The following is a 22,664-nucleotide window of genomic DNA, read 5'->3' as shown; positions in this document are numbered from 1 at the left end:
AATGGGAAAAAGTCTGGACAAGGAATAATAAAATTACAAAATCAGCAACATATAAAGAAAATGCCTATAAAATGTTTTATAGATGGCATCTTTCGCCCTTGAGAATAGTGAAAATGTCTCCTAACATGAATCCGAATTCCTGGAAATGTAAAAAGAAACAGGGAACATTTTTTCACGTGTGGTGGTCCTGCACTGAAGCCCAAAGATACTGGCATAGAATAAAAAAAATGGTTAGAGGAAATAACGGCGGAGCAAATTGAATTAAAACCAGAATTCTTCTTATTGGGGATATTTAATAGACAAATTTCTAAAAAAGTCAAATATATAATACTGCACATTCTTACTGCAGCCAGAATAACCTTTGCAGTGTTGGAAACAAGCAGATATTCCAACAGAGGAAATGGTTATTCAGAAGATAACAACCTGTGCAGAGATGGATAAGCTAACCTTAGCACTTAAGGAAAAAGAAACATCAGAATATTATAGAAGCTGGAAATGCTGATATGACTGGATAGAACAAAAATAGAAAATATATTGGTAACAACATAAAATGTAAAAGAGGTAGTAATTATATATTCGCAATAAGATGTATTTGCAAATATATCACCAATATTGGTAACAAACAAGGAACCATACTGTCGATAGTAGAATTGTTAGTTTTTAATCATTTTCTTTTTTCCTTTTCCTTTTCTTTTCCTGTGTGTTGTGTATGTTTGTTTGATATTTTAGTTCTATAATCAATAGTTTGTTTTTTAAAAAAAGACCTCCAAGATCCCTTCTCTGTTATTCTATTCTGTTCAGTTACTCAACTAACTTTCAGCTCAGCTGACTTCATAGATGTATTGTTTGGCTTATTCTGGAGAAGCAGCAGGATATAAATCCAATAAATATATGTACGGTTGATACTAAGCATAGGCATTTGGTTCTAACTACAGCAGATGTCAATCAAAGTCATCTAATTCATGCCTGAGTGAAGCAAAGAACTATTACACATGTAAAGCTAGGAAATCTGAAGTGACCAGATTCTTGTCACATGGAGGAAATGCTACATACTTTGATGTGGCCCCAAATTAATGTCAATCATGCAGGTTGGAAAGGGATAGCATTTTTTTTTCAATTGCCACATGTGTATAAATGTGATTACTCCAGTTTTTCAACCTAAAAAGAAAATGAAGGCGACTTAATTGGTTTTACTCATACATCATTCACTTTACAACATGGCAGAAAACACACACAGCTCATAATCCTCGCAGCCCAGTTTTTAAAAGGTACTAAAACTTTACTATCACTTTTGACTATATTAAAAAAAAAAAAAGCAAACCAACACACTAGTGCAGCCAGGTATGCCTATCCTTTCTGTGTTGTGCGACAGTTTTACAAGGAGCCTCAATTAAAAAAGAAAACTGTGTTTCCTTCTGGTTTTTAAACTGTGCTATTTTATCCATGCATTTTCTTTCTTTTCTTCCTTGGTTGAGATAGGTGGCCCTACAAACTTTTTAAATAAACCCAACAAACAGGGTGGATTTGATTTAAAACAAGTCGATTTAAATTGTGATTAAAATCACGATTTAAATCACTAGTAAAAAGGTTTGATTTAAATCAGCTCGATTTAAATCACAATTTTTAGAGTAACTGTCATCTCTGTCCCACAGCAGCTCCTCCTCTGACCCTCTGTTGACTCACTGACAGTCCCATTAAGTTTAACGGGATGGCTGGTGATGCAGCAGTGACACAACAAGGTGACAGACATGGCAGGCAGTAGGTGAGTGCACTAACAGGCACTGCCATGATGGATCTGAAATGGCTGGTGCTCTTTAAATGTAAAGACTCATTCTTGCTGGTAGTTAGAATCTTTAATATTATTATTTGCAAACAAAATGAAGGTTTCCTATTTAGCTTGCAGAGCTTGGATTCATTGAATGAGTTTATGAAAAATGTAAATATTGCAGAATATACAGCCTCATGCTACATAACTAAGCTCCATATCATGCTGAATAAACTAAATTATTAATGTACCTTAAACAGAAAGTATCTTTAGATAGATTTTTACTCCAAAAACATTTTATTAAAATAAATTTGATAAAAATAAAAAAAAAATCTGATTTAAATTTTTAAAAAATCCAATTTTTTTATTTTAAAAAACCATCAATTTTTATCCACCCTGCCAACAAATAAATAGTATCAGAAAACAGCCTCAAAAAAAAAAAAAAAGGTCAGCCATTAATATAATGTGGATAGAATACTTAGAGAAGTTGTGTGACTTTCATTCATGAAAACTTAAAAGCCTATTTGGGGAGCATTTTCTAGTGTGGGAGAAGGCAAAGCTCACACTTTGAAGAGCTTTTGTAAAGAAAATGGGAGGCGTAGCATCTGAATTGGTTATTTTCCTCTTTGGGAAAAATTACCAGTTAGCAGCCTCTTAAAGTAGATTTGTTCTTGATGTTGCCACAACAGCACTGTATTGATTCGTTGTTCTGCACAAGGTATGCATGTATTATTAAGGCATTTCCAAATAAAACCCCCATTTTCATTTCGCCTTCTAAACCCATCTGTTGGAAGATATCTGATAGTTTAATTATTTCAGTAAACATCATCATGATACCAGGTACTGTAGTCCTTTACTTTGCAATTTTTCCTCAGCAATTGCAAACGTACTGGTAATGAAAGCCACACAGTATTAATGATGCTGAAAATCTCTATGGAAAACATTGAAGGTTCAGCTCTTAACAGCGTGCCAAAATTACATGCGGGAAGACTTTTCCTTTCTTTTTAATAACCTTTGTTTCTTAATTTAGTTTTGATTGGCTGTGAAATCCACAGTGGTACTTGAAGACTTGCCATACTTTGCACTTCTGCTCCGAGAGCCACACAAACATATATGTCCATCTGCAGGTGCCTTCAAGTTCTCCATATGAACTTTCCAGGAACAAAAGGGATAATGCAACTATTGCAAATTGCCTTGCTGCTCTACTTTATGTTAGCCAACAGCAAATTTTCTTTTTTATATGTCATTATTTCAGTCTTCTGCTTTTTGTGAATCACAGGTTAAACATTGGCAGCTTGCAGATAGTAGCACTTTATTCTTTACCTCTGCCAACCTCCCAGTCTCTTCTCTATAGTATCTTTCCTTTTAGAGATATATCTCAGAAAACAACAAAAAATCCATATATGCCAATACCAAAATACAGTAGATATGGTTAAAAAAAGAGTTCCCCCCATCCACATTTTTTTTAATTTGAAGATCTGGAATTAGTAGGACCCATTAGGATCTTAAATTAACAGAGCTTTGGTTGAGTAGCATATTTTGTTTTATTCCAGTCTTTATCAAATCAATATATTTGTGCTTTCAGAATTTGCCTTATACTTTGCTTTATCCTAGAAGGTTACGTCTAACTAGCCCACTTTTGAACAGCAGGAACTTACTTAGGATTCTTTCTGTTTTCCTGAAAAGCAGATAGAAATACTAGTTACATCTAGCCATGGGCTAGAATGATCTCATATGGTAAAAACTTGCCTGTGTGTGTCACCCTAGCTTATAAATACATACAGAACTACAGGAGAACCTTGAGTACAAAATTTCTCTCCTTAAATAACATAGCTGAGTAGACAACACAGTATGGATCTTGCTACAGTATTTGCCTTTCCTGTCAATATTTGCTGAATGAATTCCCTAACCTCTTTGTCACAGGCATAACTAAATATACCAAGATCATAAATGTAGATTACAATCCCCACATTTCACTTTGTAGAGCCATTGTGCTCAAAATTTTAATTGGCAACTCAAGAATTAAAGAGATGCCAGACTCAATATACGTTGTATTAATGACCTCAGTTCATTCTTCCTGCTGAGGTGCAACTTGGGAGTAACACAATTCTGCTTTTTTGAAGCCACAAGTACCAGAGACCCTAACAAAGGGTGCAACCTACCAGAAGGATTCCAGGCATATTTTAAAGAAAATGCAATCTATCATATCTAAATTGTTTAATTGATGTGATGTGAAATACTTTATATTATTAAAAAAAATATTGGGAAAGTTCCATGTTTGTCTTTCATATGAAACTATTCCTAAAAAGTTCAGGTGTCCAAAATTAAATAAATCACATTCCTTTCTACCAGATCAAATAATTTGGATAAAGTTTCCTTATATCGAATCAGACTGTAATTTTATATAGATCAGTATTATTGTCACTGGCTGATAGCTTTTTAACATAGAGACCTGTAAAGCATTATGTTCTACTTAGGAACTAGTCTTCGACAAAAACGCAAATTCCAACAGTTCTCCAAAAAAGCTTATTTCATATGTCATAAGCGTATGCCATAATTTAAATATAGTGGATCACAGATGACTGCAGTCCAGTAGGATATTCTGCTGCCTATTCCAAATGAAATGACTTAGTGCCATGTCTAGCATCACTCTTGCAGAAATCTTACTCATCTCAATGGGGCTTCTGACTGAAGTGTGTGTGTGATACTCTGCTCTCAGAACATGACAGCGTACAGGTTGAGTCAAAACTGATGTACAACATGTTATGAGTAATCAATCTTTACAGCATTAACCCATGCAATTCCATTCCCTATTCTCTCCATTCCCTCTGCTTTTGTCCTAAGATTCTGAGGTACCGGTGGTTTAATATTGAAGTAGTTTAAAAAGCATGCAAACATAGTTTATAAAATTAATTATTATCTGCTTCACGATGGCAGATATTAAATGACCATCTGAACTGCTGATTGCAAATAAATTAGGGAACGCATCTGGATTACATCTCCGCTCATTCTTTTAGCTTCTGAATCTTGAGAGCCCAGTCCTGAAGCAAGAATAATTTTGCAGATGTCAAGTCATAAATCTCACATGAAAGTGATAGTTATTTTAAATCACTAGATTACCATCCCTATCCAGAACGGAGAATGCCCAAACCCTAATAATCCTGTAAGGTTCTTCTTATGTCTACTGAGAATAGAAAATTTGTTGAAAGAGCATGAATGGGCAGGAGGTACAAAAGACTACAGATTTAGTTACTAAACGGTGTTCAAAATTAGTAACTTGGAGATGGTATACTGAATGTTTACCCTTTTTTATAATGTCAAAATGAGGCTTTTCCTTGTCTAGCTATTTCTGCCTTTGAGTTCTTTTCTATTTAGATTTGTTCATGGATTTCTCTTTTCTTTCCTTCCCAGTGTAAATTCTCCTCCTCACAAAATCAATATCCTGAAGTTTATTTTTTCTTCTTCTATTCCTGCTTGAAGAAGGGAATGGAAATGTGTGTGTGAATTTGCAGATTTTTGTGTGCAAGAATGAGTTGTTTTGAGTACAAGAATGGTTCTTCTGTATATAGGGCCACCTAATTTTAAACACTATTTGTTTTAAATAGAGATAGATGGAGAATGTGGGAGAGATTGTCTTAGTCTTGTTCTTCTACAGGTTGTATAAAACACAAATGCAAAAATGCATGCATACATATACGAAATACCACCTGCATACTTTTTATGAGGAAATGAAATCTCCAGGACTGGTTTCCCCTGGACTTGTCAATCTTGCTTTGACAAGATATGAATGCTGGACAGTGCACAGGCTTTTTGACTGAATCTGTCACTCCCCCCCCCCATTTATTCTTTCAGAAGTATCACCCAAATTAGAGAGCCATCCTCCATTCAGTATGCAATATTCAGCTCATGTCAGAGAAGCACATTTCATACTTTGCAGGTAGAAGGAAAATAATAGGAACACATAATCAAATACTGTATATTTAAGGAAAAATGGTACATTTTTATCAGCTCTGAAAAACCCAACTGTTATAGCTACAGGTTGCTGGATTATTTTCCTAAAGGCCATGCGAATCCTGCAGAAGCCATTGTCTTAATATAAAATATTACCTAGCACAGTGCAGAATTCCAAAAATCATTTATGGCTTAATTTTTAAAAAAGCTGAAAATACTGAAACAAATTTAACATCCAATCTAATAACAATGCTTTTTGAGCCAAGTCAAAACTTTCACAATTATAGAGGCCACAGCACAAACTAAACAGATTTAAGTTAAATGGTAAGTAAAATTAAGTTGATATACACTTTGTAGGATTATTACAGGGGCAACTAATACTTTCCCTTCCAACTAATCGAAATTTAAAAATGTAACAATAACCTTTGTGGGGGTTCTTATAAATCTATGCAGTCATTTCAGGGCTTTCTGAGGCCTAAAAAAAAGCAATAAAAGAATACCACTGACTCAAGAACCACTTTCCTTCATTCAACTAAATTTAAATGGACTACTTAACCCTTCAGCTTTAAAAGCTTCTTATGCTTCCTCTCTGCTGGACATTTTTTAGTCCCATGACAAAAAAGGCCGTCCAGTCCTAAACTAAAGATGTTGGTCTTGATGCAGTGGACAGACATTATTCTGTTTCTCTGAGAGAGCTATGCTTTATGCTTAAAAGATAAGATTTATACTTTTTGCCTTACCATTCCGCAGAAGGTCTCCGGTGGATTTCCACATGTTATATTAGGCGGATCCAGGTTTACTTTTACGTGTTTCATCATATCTATGGCTTCAGGCTGACAGGCTGTATAATCCCAAATCTTGTCTTCATCCATATAAATCTGTGTCTTGCACACATCATAATGTCCCCAAACTGAAGGATAATGTTGCATTACCGAAGACACAGTAACCCATAGGGCATGGAGAGACAGGAATCTTGACAAATACATCTCTATATCCTTTCGAGTGCCTTGACAGCAATCACCAATATGGAACTAAGTGCAGTCTTTATTATACATAAATATACATATAGAGAGAGGCAACTTTATTGCAAAATATGTTCCAAAGGAGAGAAGAGCTTAAGTTACAATAACTGTGTTTTTAATTTTGGAAACTTTGGTGGAAGCCAAGCATATTATTTATTATACGTCGTTCAAAGCCAAGTGAAGGATGCTTACATTCCCAGGTGTTTCAGGACTTTTAATCACTTATGCAAATAATGTCCAAAACCAGGTACAATTCAGCAGTGTTGCCAGGCCTCAGCTGTACCTTCAATAATCCTGACCAATCCTCTTTTTTTCCGGCTCATGAGGAACAGTCTGCCAAACAGATGAATCAGCTGATGGACCAAAATGATGGGTATTTACAGTCTGTTTGCCATCAATCATTCTTTTCTTCTGGCACCAGCACCCTTTTAGAAACAATAAAAGTAAGAGTTATCGTTCCAGGATCAATGCAATAGAAAATATTTGAAATGTTGACATTTTAAGGGACTTGCTCAATACAAGGTAAATTGAAAAAACAACAACGGGGTAACCTTTACCGGAGGAACTTTGCTAAAATAAACTAAATGTCTAAATCACTCATCACCAAAATTATTTTGGCATGAGAGATTTAATTCCGGTCTCATTTTCATCCATCCGTCTGTCTGTCTATAGAACATTATTTTCCTCTTGTCAAAACCTGAGACCAGCAACAGCACTCAAACCAGTCACATACTTCATAGCCAAATTGGGGATACAATCCTCAGTCTACCAAAGGTGTCAAAATTTTTTTATTACAATGACAAAGGACTGACAACAACTTGCATGCTTTTCATCTCTTCAAAAGAAGACCTCTGAGAGCTCAAAATATCTGTTACACATCTCAGCTTTTGTTAACTTAATAAGTGATCTGATGAGCCCACTTCTGTCTCTTTGGATTTTTTTTTTCTCATTAGTACTGGAAGAGCTCTGCTTTCGTTTAATTGTGTTTAACGACAAAGAAAACAGTTGGCTCATTTGCAGCTGATAATAACAATTCCTTATATAGACTGGCTGTTATTATTTTAAAGTCCCTTTATGTGTCAATTTCCACAGGAGAAAGCAATCTTCTCAATCTACCTTCTGTGTTCACTGGAGCAGTAGGTAAAATGCTGGGCGATAATTTAAATGATAGAAAAGACACATCAAAGAAATTCTCACACTGACCTCTGTCAATTTTGCAAGGCATTTAAACACAAGGCATGGCTACTTGGCAGCCCGCAGGCTCAATCCAAGCTCAACACTTTCCTCTCTAACCAGATTTTAATTAAGCTGTGATAAAAGAACTGTCTACAGGGGTTCTCTCTTTCTCTCTCTCTCTCTCCCCTTCTGTATGCAATGCATTTGTGCACATTTGTTTGAATTAATAACTATGCCACCTGAATTATGATAAATGTATTAAAGATGTTAACAATTTGTGAAATAACAGATCACTGGAATATACAGATTTTGGTTATATCAATCTAGAACTAAATTCTAACAAAAACATTTGACAAAAGTATTGCAGCATCCTGGTTTTTTAACTGCTTTAATGTTATTAAAAAGAATGCAACATTTACTAAGTATTATCTTAGTCATTATTTAATAATAAGCCCTTTCCAGACAATTACTGAAAAATAAGTGTGCAGTCAAATTACCGGTACTATATTCCTAACTGACATTTTAAGGAATCACACTAATTTCTTACTAAATTCCTACACATGGCAGAAAACATCTGGAAGCAATTGTGCTGTTTCCCCAAAACCAATATTTTCCCTGTTTGGTATCTGATGATCTGATGAGTTAAGAAAATGACTTAGGATATCACATGAATAAAAAAGAACACCGCATTTTGATGACCTGTGCAGCATAATAGCTTGTGCCAAAAATGCCTACTTTCAGGCAGAGAGAATCTGGCATGCAAAGCGAATCTGTAAAGAGGTTCCTTTTATTCACATATAACATTATCTTGCATCAAGAAACCAGCTATAGTTCTGATGCAATGCCAACAGATGGCTGAATAATGTTTCCATAGCAAATTACAATAATTGCCTTATGGACACATGGAGTTTCCTATTTATTTCACAAACCAGTGTTCTGTGAGAAAGTTCAGCTTCTTTTCAGGAATGAGGTACACCACACTCCAGCATAGGTAGCAAACTTAGGATTTTAAAGAGCTCAAAGGTACTCTTTTAAAACTTTGTCATCTCCTTCTGCTTCAAGATATTTGTTTGTTTTTTTTACATTTTTTAATCTTACATACTGATCACCAACTTACACATGTGACTATCTGAAACAGGATTTGGTTCATTTCAAATGACTACTTAGACTGAAAGCATGCATTTTAAATTAATATTTATAAATAGAAATAGTTCCTTGCTTTGTACAATATGTTAACAAATTGCCAAGAACAGCATCGCATGAATTCCGAAGAAGTTATATATTTCTATACCATTTAATAGTGGTGTTAAGTCCAATTCCTTCTAATATAGCTTTACTTCTGAGAAGCATATATTTTAACTACCTTCAATAAAGTAATTGGAGACTCATATCAGATTGCAAATAGATGATAGCAACAATCAAGATGGCAGAAGATTTGCACTAAAATGCAACATTGGTGCAAATGTTCTATCTGGAGTATATTCTTCCCCCAGATAATGAATTACTGTTGAAGCCAGTAAAAAGTCATGATTATGGTAATTACACAGAATTATAGAGTATAACACTGATCTCATTCAACAAGATGACAAGAGAAAAGTTGAAACCTTTGTGCAGGTGATTCAAGTATCAGAACATGCGACTGGCATGCTTGACAAGAAACAGCCAATTACAGCTTAAATTTCTGGCACTTGTCCAGGGTGTGATTAATAGTTTTCCATTACGTTTCAGACATATTATTAATGTATTAAAAATATCATCGTTTGGCAAGAGCTAACGCAGCATAGCTTAGCAGTCGGCAGTATCTCATTATTAATGAGCTCTCATTGACAGAGGGAAAGATATTGGCTTGAAGATCATATGCCAAGGATCATGATAATTTTTAATAACAGCAGAATGCACCTCATGTGGCATTTGTAGACTGCAACTCAAGAGATACAGATCTTCATTAAATAAGAGCCTGATGAGATTTCTACACTTCAATGTAGAAATGAACTTGAATATTTTCACTTCCATCCTAAATGCATTTCCGTGGAACTGAATTTTATGTCAAGGCCATCCAAATAGTTATGACTGATATGGAGGTTTCTACTTGAGCTTTCTTAAGATCAGACTTTCAAGTTTGAACATCTAGTGTGATAAAGAAGAAGGATAAAGTAGGATTTTCTTCCAGATTTTTTTTTTCTTCTGTTCATATCAGATCAGTTCTAACACAAGTGTTAAAAACTGACAGAGGACTATTTTGCTAAATCCTCTCTAGCGTTATAACCTTTGCTTACCATGCGATCACACAATCTGCTGTATGAAACTAGAGTGATCCCTAGAATCTCTCCCCTCAGACTGACGGAAAGGTGACTGCAAGCCACAGGGGAATGGATTATGCTAATGACATTCAATGGAGTTCTGGCACACAGAGACCAAAAGTGTCCTTTATTACTGACAGCTCATCACACCTACAGAATTTTAACCCTTTACCAGTGCTTCTACAACCTAGCTTCCCCTTAGGGGCAATTCAGAGGACTGCTATTTAGTCTCACGCAAATCCTTGTTTACATATACCCGCTGACACCCCCCCCCCCAACAATATCCCAGATGCAATTAACTGTGAAAAACAACCAACTTCCCATTCTGATTAGCAACTGCTGACAAATGAAGCATCTTGTAGTGATCTGGTCCCTGTAAATAGCATCCTTCTGTCTTTCTCTCTCACACACAGATCCACACCCACAGACACGCAAAGATCATTGTCTCGTAATAGAAATTGGCACTAAGAAGCTGATTGGGTAGTTAATCAATAGAACTCCCCGGTGAGGACTGTCTCTTTATATATACAGAGCTGTATTCTAAAAATAAAGTAAAGCCCCAAATAACAGTTTTGTATGTATTATTTGGAAATCTATCCTACTGTTACCTAAAGGAAAGAAAAGGGCTACATTCAATTTGATTCGTGGATAATAATGTTAATAATGTTATACTTCCAAGCTTTTGTTAACATTATTATCCACGAATCAAACTGAATGTAGCCCTTTCCTTTAGGTGAAATAGTTTTTTTTTTAAAATAAAGGTACATATGCACACATACCAGGAATCCATATAGCAATTAGTCAATTGTAATTTAAGGGTTGTGTTCCAACCTCTGCTCTGTATGAATTCTGGCTGAATTTTCCTAAAGACCAACAGTAATAATGCTGTAAACACAATCCAAAACATAACTATCGTTCCACACAGACACCTCTCTTTAAATGTTTATTTATACATACATACATACATACATACATACATATATATATATATATATATATATATATACATACATACATACATACATACATACATGTGCATACACACACACGTAATACAAAATTTCTGCATTTAAAGCCAACTTACTTAAATGCTAAATTAGTTTGCTAAACAAATGAATACAGGGCGATATGAATATGTGCTTTATGCCTTCAGGCTTGAAATAATGTTGAATCCATTCAGGTAAGTGGTAGGGAGGACTTCCAATTATCAAGTCAGACCAAGTTATTTTTACAATTTTGACTGATGGTAAATATACCAATCTTCTCCTCAGGAACGTCCATCAGGTATTACACTTCTGACTTTATTTTTTTATTTATTTGATTTGATTTGTCTATTGCTTACAAGATAATAGGTATAAATATAAACCTGAGTAAGAATACAAGAAATAGGTACGAATAAATGGGAACAAAAGGACAGGGACGGTAGGCACGATTGTGCACTTATGCACGCCCCTTACAGACCTCTTAGGAATGGGATGAGGTCAATAGTGGATAGTTTGAGGTTAAAGGAGTGGGGATTAGAGGATGTAACAACAACAACTTGTAGCAAGGGAGAAGAAGAAAGGCAAGGAAGATTTACTATAAAAATAGAAGTGTGAGTCATACTTATCCTGTGGCAGACAATTCCAACTTTCTCTTGCCTGCAGCAATACAAGGAAAGGAAACCACACAAAAAATGTTACCAATTGTGGCACATCACTAATATTCAAAAAGCAGAACGAAGGCTGAATCACCGGCTTTCACTTCAAGGCAGTATTCTTAGTTAAGTTTCAGGAACAATCCCTGGTAATCCCTATCTCTTCACAAATCACCTCTCCTCCTTTAACCACAGGTCCTTTCTTTAGAAATGTCAGGTTTTCAATGGCATAATGAAATTACCTCTCAAATACAGAAGGAAAGCACCTGCAATTACAAGTCCACCAGCTTCCCTGTGTCACAGTAGTAAATCAGCCGTGGTACCTTCTGCATTGGATAACTTCCTGTATCATTCTTGGGTGTTTTCCCGCCAAATTTTAAGCAGTTAATGGCGTGCAAAGAACCGAGTATCAAAGAGCTGAGAAGTCCCTGTCTTGCAAACAAGAAATTCTGCATTTTGGTCTTGAAAGAACATTCCTGGTTATGATTTACTTGTGACCACAGCCACAGAATGAGCATCCATCTATTATGCCAAAGTGTGCTGCTGACATATTTTTCAGGCAGGACCCAAACTCTTTCAAAATGGTGTCATTTGCTGAGCCAACTTTCTAAGACAGGGAGTTTTTAAGTTACCCTAAAACTCTTCTTCCATTGTGGACATATTTAATCTTTATTCTTTGTTAATATTAAATATTTAATATTTCTTCTATGATATAAATGACACTTATTTCTGGTGGAACTGTAAAAAACATTCTGAGTCAACTGCATTTGAAAAAATCAAAAGAACAGATTTGGTGCTGATAATAATGCCCACATTTTATTCTGCTTTTGAAAGAAATGTAATTGGAAAACGGAAATACCAGGAAAGAAAGGCTAATATGAGAAGCTATTCTTAATTGTCAACTACTTCTTGCATTAAGCCTCACAAATTATAAGCATTAGAGCTGTTGAATATCCCTTTCCATCATCTGGTGTTTTTGAAGGACTGGATACATTTCTTCTTTATCAAATCAGACTGATATTTTAGATCTGAATTAAGGACTGAGATAACACAATCTTCTCCAGTATTTTGCTGTTGTATTTTGTATCCTATTTTTCTTTTCTCCTTCAGGGAAAAAAAAAAAAGCTGTATTTGCAGAAACCAAAACAGGAAATATTGTCCCAAGCTACAGGCCATTCTATTCAAAGGTCGTCTATTTATTCCTTGTTGCCTATCTTATATTCTGTAACTATTTTTAGTTTAAAATTGTCATTTAAAAAAAATTACTGATAAAAGTGAGCCCTCAGTCTTCTTTAAATGCAGTTATTATACAGTTCAGGAATTCACGGACACATATGAAGATGCACTACTGCCTGTAAAACCAATGGATTTATAGCTTCGTTGCTTGGAAGGAAAAGATGCCACTTTTATACCATTCCACATATTAGGGATATAAAAAGGGACACACGTCTCTTTCTAGGGATAAAGGCTTTGAAATCCCCGCTGGCATATTTTTTTTTTCTTCCGCCTTTTTGCCGAAGTACCAATCGGAGTGTCTCCCCTGTGGGAAGACTTCCAAATGAACGCTAGAGGGCGCAGTTTCTATTTGTATCTAAGTTTTATCTCCCTTTTCTCTTCTAAAATCTCGTAATTGGTTATTGCGAAGGGGGAGGAGGAGGAGAAGATGCAATAAAATCACATTAATTGTGCAATAACTCTGTTTGCAACAGAGCGATCCCTGTAACAGGCAAGGAGTCTACACAGGGTTGTCAACTGTGAAGGGAGTCAAAATTCCAAAGGGTGGATGGATAAATGAATGAATGAATGAATGAATGCAGTATATATGCGAACCCAAGCCGGGCGACTCGCTTTCTCTCTCTTCTCGGTTTGAATTTTTAGCAAATCTCAAAGGCTCTTAATGCCACCGCCCGATCACCTTCCAACCCTCTGGGGCGGGTTCATTTCATTCTGTCCTAGATAGAGATGGAGGGCTCCAGCGGAGTTTCGTTTTTAAGGCAACCAAGTTTCCCAGGGCACCTTCCCAACTCTTCCGATCCCATCCCGGGAATCTGGAAAGAGAGTCAAGTGCGGAGGCCCTTCTCAAGAAAGTTTACCGTCCGCCCCTTCAAGAACCGCACCCGGAGGGAGGGCCGAGAGAAAAGCCGGTTGGGGACGAAGGGGGGTGGGATGAGCTGGGTTACTCACCGTCTCGGGCCGATCGCTGCGTTTTGCCGAAGCCTGGGAAGCAACCCCCCCTCCGCCTTTGCTCCGGACCCTGGATGGCAGCGCTGGCTGTTGCCGGCTTCCTTCCTTCCTTCCAGCAGCGGCGATGTCGGTGGAGGGGTGGGAGGGAGGGAGAGAAGACGGCAGCTGGTTCGGCCGCCCCTTTTCCTCCTTTGCCGCACCCGTTTTAGGCGACAAAGTTGCAGCCCGCGGCTAAAGACTTCCGCGGGGCGAGTCGCGAAGCAAAGCCCCGAAGCCCAGCTGGAGCCACCCGGCGAGCGGACGAGCCGCGCTTCTTTCGCGCGCCCCCTGGATTTAGCCACTCCTCTGGCGCTGCCCCTTTGGAGATGGGCCCGGTTGGGCTGGCGACGGGGCGAGAGTCCTCCCCGAACTGGGGGGTGGTGGTGGAAGAGAGAGAGAGAGAGAGAGAGAGAAGGCAGGGATCGGACCAGAGGGAAAACTAGGGCGGCTCAGGAGGTGGGGGTGAGGACCGGGAAAGAAGAGGTCTCGGTCGCTTCTTCTAGCCGTCCCGCTCCAGCCCCGCCTTCGCCCTTCCTTGTGCCGGGCTCACTTCTTGGCATTCAAACTTTTGACGGGGAGGCGCGGTGCGATCGCTGGTTGCCTGCCGGCCGCGGCAGCTCCGGGTGGCGCGGCGGCTGCTGCTCCCGCGGCTGCTGCTGCTGCTGCTGCTGGGGCTGAGGGATCCCCTCAGCTTTCATCATTTTATTTCCGATCGCCGAGGGTGAAAAGGGAGCGCGGGAGGCACTCAAAATCCCCGCGGTTAGCCTGGAAGACCGCGGAGTTGACCCCCCTTTTTTTGGATTGGTTTTTGTTTTCGCCGGCCAGGATCGAAGGGGGTTTCCCGGGCGGCGCTCCGGTTAGAAAAGTCCATCGGGGGAGGGAGGGAAGAAAGAAGCAGGCACCTCCCTCCTCCCCGTCGCCGCCGAGCCTGTCCTCCTTCTGGGCAGCCAATTCTCCCTTTATAGACCCTCGGCGGCAGGAGCTTCGCGGCGCTCCCTCGCCCTCGCCGCGGCTGAGAGGAGCTCGCAAACTTAAGGACAGGAGGCGATTAATTGGGGAGCGGGAGGGTGGGGATGGGGTGAGGGTGTGTGAGTGGGGGGGATTGGGAGAGAAGCAAGCGCGGGAGGGGTGGCCCTGCCGCTTCACTTCAAAGCGATCTTCTGCAAACTGCCAGTAGAGTAGAAGAGATGGCAAAGCTTATACTACCTCCGGAGCGGGAGCGCTCCGAGCGGTCCTAAAGCCGAGGGGCTCCTGCGCCGAGGTAGCTCCATCTGCCCGCTCATCCCCCCCCCCTCAAAAAAAAACAACACAAATCAAAACACAACAACTCCACTCCTGACGCTCCGCTTAGCAAGTCTCCGGTGTCTGCTTTGCCCGTTTTAGGCGATCGTCTTAACAACCCGTAACGTTTGACTTCGACTCCTCCAAGGGAAAAACCTATCTAGAGGTTGTGAGGTGCCCCAACTTCAAAAACCTTGGACCTTCGGTAACCATGAAAAGATCGATTTAAACAAAACAAAAAAAAAAGCGGCCCAAGTTTTGCATTAAATTTGGCCAGAGGAATTTAAATCTTTTGACATGGTTGCCTGTGAGTTGCCTTTGAGTACGTGCTGCATACGACTCCGCCCCCCTCCCCAAAAGATCTCTCCACACGAAGGCAACGAAGCGGTGATCTGCAAAGGGACGGATCGCCGCCGCTCTCACGTCGAAGCCCGCGCTGTACCATTCACTACGGATCGGGTCACGTGTGCATATTACTTTTCTTAATTCATTTCTGATTGGTTTGAAATCGAATGAGGAGTTTTCCTAGGCAACAGCCTGCTTTATATAGTCTTAGAATGCCTTGCTTTTGCTTTTCATCTAGTGAGACGAATAAGCCAGCAAATCGTCTGCCGCAACACTAGTAAAGTTAGGCATTTTAAAGTCTGCAGGATTTTTTTTTCTGGGGTCGAAATGTACATTTCACTGAAATGAAAGGCATGTGAAAATGTTGGACAGTCGAAATTAGCTGGTGACAGCTTGATCCATTTCGAAAAGCAATGTATTTGTAAGGCCCCCCCAGTTCAAGGAGGAGACAAGGAATACTTGTTTCATAAAATGAATTCTCTGAGATTGTTGGGACTTGTTTTTATGAATTTTATACAAGACTCTTATTGTTTCCATAGCACCACTGTCCGATGAGCAACCTTGTTATTGATATTAAACTGAACTATATGTTTCAGATAAGGTGAAGCATGTTTAGATCCCACTGATTTTACATATTCATGCTCAGCCTATGTCATACTCAGCAAAGAAGTTTAATTTTGGTTAGAAGCTAATTCATTACTGTGGAAAGGGAACTTCAGGAAGACAGTAGTTTAACAACAAAAAAAAAAAAAACACAGGAAAAGCCCAAGGGGAACATCAGGTCAGCCAGAAAACAAACTTACATAGGAAAAGGAATCAAATAAAGAGTGTTAAAGAATCCCTATAGACCAGGGGTGTCCAACCTTTCACCTTCCCTGGGCCACATTAGAAGATGAAAATTTGGTTTGGGCCGCACATAATTAAATTAAATAATTAAATTAAATTAAATTAAATTAAATTAAATTAAATTAAATTAAATTAATTAATAATAAAATAATAAAATAAAATAAAATAAAATTATTATTTATTATTAATTATTAATTAAAAATTATTTTTATTTTATAATTTTCCGGCCAAATTTTGCGGGGTGGGGGGAAGGAGGGGAAGAAAGCTCGCCCGCCTCGCGCCTACCTCTCCTGCAAATTATTTATTTTTTATTAATTTTCCGGCCAAATTTTGCGGGGGGGGGAAGAAAGCTCGCCCGCCTCACACCTACCTCTCCTCCTGCAAATGCAGCAGCGGCAGCAGCGGGGGCAGAAGCAGCAGCGGTGACAGGGGCAGAAGCAGCAGCGGTGGCGGCGGCAACAGCAGGAGGTGGCGGGGCGGGACTTTTGGGCTGTGGCTGCCCGCCTTTTCTGTTGCTCGCCTCGCCCCGCCTCGCGCCTACCTCTCCTCCTGCAAATGCAGCAGCAGTGGCAGAGGCGGCAGCAACAGCAGGAGGTGGTGGGGCGGGACTTTTGGGCTGCGGCTGCCCGCCTTTTCTGTTGCCTCGCCCCGCCTCGCGCCTACCTCTCCTGCAAATGCAGCAGCGGTGGCGGCGGTGGCAACAGCAGGAGGTGGCGGGGCGGGACTTTTGGGCTGCGGCTGCCCGCCTTTTCTGTTGCCTCGCCCCGCCTCGCGCCTGCCTCTCCTCCTCCTCCTCGCTGGATCTTTCATGAAGGTTGGGGTGGGCGTTGGGTCGCATTACGAGGTGATCTGGGCCGCATGCAGCCCATGGGCCGCGGGTTGGACAAGCCTGCTATAGACAAAAGCCTAAGTAATTAAGAAAACTAGACAGACAGGAAAAGGAAACAAAAGATAATTTAGAAAACCCTTACAAACACAGGACATACCAAATAAGCAAACAGACAAAAGACACAAAATATAAATTACAAAAGGGACAGACAGGAGATTGCCACAGAACAAATATGACAAACTATCTTAAAGCTAAAAGAGATTACAGAAAACCAATAATACAATCTGGCCACCCTGTGGAGTTTGCCTTCCGCACCCCGCGGAGTTTGCCCTGCGACGGAAATAAAGACAAACTCAAACAGGATTTGAAACATTAGGCACAAATAAAAACACTCACACAAAATCAACTTACAAAGGGAGAAAAGGGTACAAAAAACCAGGGACTTACCCTAAGAAGCTAGCTAGCCCAGGAGCGCAGACTTCTTGCTGTTCTCCGCCTTCCTGAAAAATAAAAAGATCCAGCTTTCAAGCAATTGTCCGTATCCTTGAGCCGGAGCTCTCCCAGCGGGAAAATCGAATCCTCGAAAGAAAGGCATTTTGACACCTTTCAACATTACTTCTGGTTTGTGTACTTGGGCATATCATTTGGTGATGTTCAACTCAACTAACGATAATGGAATTATAAAAATATTATACTACAATAAACTGCAAAATAAACAATCCCATAAAATAGCGATTAAATAAGCTTACATAATAATGTATGTAATAGTCTTTTGTTTTTTAAAAAAACATCACTACAAATCACTTACAGTCCACAAACAAAATAAAAAAAAATTCTTTATGGCAGAAGAATATCACAAATACAGCCATCCTGAACTTTATTATTTATTTTGGTCTCTTCAACCTGCTTAAATTTAGAGCAATTTCTCAGTGATTTATACATTCAAGTCACAGAGTTCTTATTTCTCTTGCCTCATTTCCTTGCACACTTCACAATTTGTTCTGAACTTGATGAAGCCATACAATATGGAATTGTCAGTGAAGTGGAGTCAGGCTGTTTTACACTGCTGTGAAACTTAAGAAGCCATTTACCAACATTCACAGGCGAACTACATATGTATTTTTAATAGTGCTTGAGTTTGAATGTCAAGTATTGTGCTCAGCATATCGAAAACTCAGATGTTGCTGGAAGAGTTGGAGCAGACTTCCTTAATCTTTGATTGGACTTCATAACCTTTGGTTGGACTCCCATAATTGCCCAGCTGAGAAGTTGCTAAGTCAGACCATTGGATGTAGTTTCCCAGAGTTAGTGGGACATATAGAAAATTATTCAAGAAAGTAAGTTGTTATCTAATTTAGGCAAGAAGAAAGTCAAGATGCAAGGAAGGGACGGAAGGAAGGAAGGAAGGAAGGAAGGAAGTTTTAATTTCAGTACAACATGCATATAGTCACTATATTACAACTATTACATGTTAGCAAAACTATTGATATCTCACAATAATCCACATGATAGAATGAAATTTCATTTGACCATTTAAAACACGGATGGAACAACCAAGTTTAGCTGTTCTCTTCTTAGTGCTCTTCTCTTTCCAAATATATGGGAGTTTGTACATATCAGATACATACACACACACATTTTATTTATTTTTATATAGTTTTCCAACCTAAGAAAAACTGTTAGTAGAACAAAAGACTATAATTTCCGTACAACAGCAAATTCTGGTTAAGTGCTTATCACCCTGGAAGTGAAATCACCAGCTAATAAAATACATGAATATAAATAACATTTTTTTTCAATTAAAATAATGTGTTGTTTTTCACAAAAGCTATATTGATCGAAATAGATATGCTAATTAGAATGGTGGCAGCTTTTGGGATGCACAAAAATCAGGTTTTCTTCATGGATTATTTAAATCTCTGACTGTGATTCTGTAACTGAAAATGAAAAAAATATATTGGAAGAGACAATTGACCAGTTCAAATTCCAGACAGCATTTTATTTTAAATAACTGGTTTCTTCCCATATTAGGGAGAAAGGTTTATGATGAGAAAAAGGTGCCAGGGAGGTTTTTTAAAAAAAGATTTACTAGAGAATTTTTTTCTGATTGTTGATTATATGCCATCGAATTGTTTTTCTCCATGGTGCTCTCTCTATCCTGGTCTTTAAGGCCTCTCAACTTAGTTGCCACTGTAACTGAGTCCATCCCATCCATCTTGCTGCTAATCCTCCTCCTCTTTCCAAGAGGAAATTTAGAAGACACATTTACTGAAGATGTGAATTTTCTCCCATGATGTCTTGAGAAAATAAGAATGTATCAATGAATAGTTTTCTCACACTTGTTTTTAATACCATAGAGTAATATGGCAAACTTTCTCTTACCTTTCTTATTATAGATGGCTGTCTTTGACAGTCTTTAAAAAAATGATATTTCCCAGTTACCAGCTCTGTCAAAGTGTTTGGCAATTGTCCATCAGTAAGAATTCCTCAGCTTCATACTCTTACTATGTGCCAGGTTTTATATATGGATTCTGCTGTGTTAATCTCAATTTTCTGTCGCAGTGGTAATTTCCATAGTTCTCTAGCGCAAATGTTTCTTGGCTGCTTCTTCTTGCTGAATTTAGATTATATATTTGATTGCTATTTTATTAGCTCCTTGCTTGTCTGGCATTCCTGTCCTCACTATGTTTACAGTTTCCATTATATTATCATGTGCTTTGCATGCCTTACCTGAAACTAAAAGTGAACAATTTTTTTTGGTCTTCCCTAGCCAGTAAATATTGGTTGTTCAGACTAAAACTCATATGTACAGTAAGCACATACCCATCAATGCCATAATGCTATTCCATTTTGGATAAACGATGCAGCTCAGGCAAGGTGAAAGAAATAGCATTCCCAAGAAATTAAAAATGTAAGAAAAAGAAAAGAAAATATAGCTAAAACCATTGGTGACATGATTTTAAAATGAAATTAAAATTCGCTAAATTTAGTTTGCATCAACATCATTTACAGCTACATATCAACATCTCCAAATCTTTCTATACTTGCAAACCATTGTGGCTTCCATACACAGCTTTATACACAGCTTCATATACTTTCATACACAGCTTCATATACTGTCCTTTGTTCTTTAAACTGCTCATCTTTCTCTTTTAAAGAATCTCTTTAATTCAATCCAACCCAACCACAGCAACCTTGGTTCTTCCTAAACTTTTTTCTTTATACATTTGTTTCATGATTCAATTGTTATTCATTCTGTCTATATGAGCCAACCATTTCAACATACTTTTTTCCCTACATTCTGTGTGTATTGAAGGCAATAATAGCAGTGCTCCAATATTTGAGAGGCTGCCATAGAGAGGAAGGGGTCAAGCTATTTTCCAAGGCACTTGAAGGGCAGACAAGGAATAATGGGTGGAAACTGATCAAGGAGAGATTCAACCTAGAAATAAGAAGAATTTTTTCTGACAGTGAGAACAATCAACCAATGGAACAGCTTGCCTTCAGAAGTTGTGGGAGCTTCATCACCAGAGGCTTTCAAGAAGAGATTGGACTGCCATTTGTCAGAAATGGTGTAGGGTCTCCTGCTTGGGTGTGGGGTTGGACTACATGACCTACAAGGTCCCTTCCAACTCTCTTAGTCTGTATAATCTGTATTCATTTATTTGTGTGTTATATTTGTCCTACTTCACATACATACCCCAATTCCACTGGCTTCAGTTTATATGTTTCTCCTAACAAACCTACTAATTTTGACTTCCATATAACAAAGCAGACTGAAATACGTTTACTACATGGGCATTTTTGCTTGGTCCAACAAGCATTTATTACTTGCAACAGACCACCATTACTTATTATCCTTCTATTGGCATTCAAATGTTCCCATTTTTACTAAACATTCTACCAAGGTACACAAAGTTATTTAATGTTTGAGTTGTATTTTTTATTTATTTTTTGCCATTTGTGCATAATTTGCAAACATTCACTTAGCCTTTCATTGCAACCTAACATTTCTTGAAAAATGTTCAGTTTTTCAGCTAACAATCCAGCACAATCTGCATATAAAAGTACACAAGGGGTGGGATTCAATTTTTTTTTTTACTACCGGTTCTGTGGGCGTGGCTTGGTGGGCGTGGCAGGGGGAGGATACTGTAAAATCTCCAGCCGGAGGTGGTATTTGCCGGTTCTCCAAATATTCAAAATTTCCACTACTGGTTCTCCAGAACTGGTCAGAACCTGCTGAATACCACCTCTGAAGTACACATACATTTATATCTCCAATCAGCACAGTTTTAATACCAACGCAAGTTATTTCTTATACATTTATAAATACATTAAACAACCAAAGAGACATCACAGCCTTTGTTTTCCTCCTTGTTCAGTGCTGAACCAATTGCTAAATATTCCATTTGCATAAATTGTATTTTTATCCTTTGCCATTGTTATTACACTGGGTAACCGATCTTCAATTCCGTATTCATGCAAAATACTCCATAATTGAAGCTTATTCACTTTATCCTGCAATTTCCCTAAGAAACATACCATCAAACATTTCTCAATGATCTCTGAAGAGCAAAACAAAAAACAAAAACTCACACATTCTCTGTCCAGCACAAAGCTATATTGTCATTCTCAAATTCTGCTCACAATCAGCCTCCATAAACTTGTAGGATGCAATGAAAGGCTAGGTGAATTATTTGCAAATTATATTTTCAATCAAAAGTATACTTTCAATCAAAATTCTTCCATACCCTTCCCAGTAACTTTTTTTTTTGCTTTTATTCTGGTTACCTTTCTGTCCGTAGAGGGGAACAATAATGGCTTCCTTCCAATCATAAGACACCGATGCGGTCTTAATATGTGTTAAATAATTTCTATAGCTTTTCCATAAGCAAACCACGTCCATATTTTAATAGTTCATGAGTTATGTGATCTACTTCCGCAGCCTTACCATTTCCCAATGTTTACGCAGTATTTGCAGCTTTCTTTTCAATCTTTTCTTCTTGGACAATTCTTCTGTTCTTTGATATAAATCTCACAACAGCACTCTGAAAAATTATTTTCATTCTGTTCATATCTTTTCTATTCTTTCATCTCCATTTTCTCCAAGATCTATTCTGTTCTATCAAAAAACGGCCTCTTTATACCCTTTCGTCATTCTTATAGTCTTCACTAATTGTCTCAATTTTAATCAGAAACATTCCAAAAAATAATGTTTTAAAGTACTAATCATCACACTGTGCATGAACAAATAAAATAAACAACCATAAATAAAAATTATATATAAACA

At 38.3% G+C, this 22,664-nt stretch overlaps 1 protein-coding gene across 8 annotated transcripts in view; it reads right to left on the bottom strand.

Moving 5' to 3' along the window:
• Positions 1-15,310, bottom strand: part of NTNG1 (netrin G1) — a 268,725-nt gene extending 253,415 nt beyond the window's left edge. For 2 of the 8 annotated variants that reach the window (XM_087960754.1, XM_087960756.1), the window contains exons 1-2: positions 14,035-15,285; positions 6,457-7,163 (exon numbers count right to left, since the gene is read on the bottom strand). In XM_087960754.1, the coding sequence (XP_087816880.1) occupies positions 6,457-6,702 (246 nt within the window). In that variant the 5' untranslated portion in view covers positions 6,703-7,163; positions 14,035-15,285. Of the gene's footprint in view, positions 1-6,456; positions 7,164-11,819; positions 11,855-14,034 lie in introns of all 8 variants that reach the window. The other 6 variants (XM_087960751.1, XM_087960757.1, XM_087960750.1 and 3 more) reach the window with 6 other exon arrangements.
• Between the last annotated feature and the right edge of the window lie 7,354 nt (positions 15,311-22,664).

The sequence above is a fragment of the Notechis scutatus genome, chromosome 3 (assembly GCF_049901735.1).
Source record: "Notechis scutatus isolate UNSWTSFEM ecotype Mainland chromosome 3, rNotScu1.2, whole genome shotgun sequence".
Taxonomy (NCBI): Eukaryota; Metazoa; Chordata; class Lepidosauria; order Squamata; family Elapidae; genus Notechis; species Notechis scutatus.
This window is presented reverse-complemented; position numbering and strand designations above follow the sequence as displayed.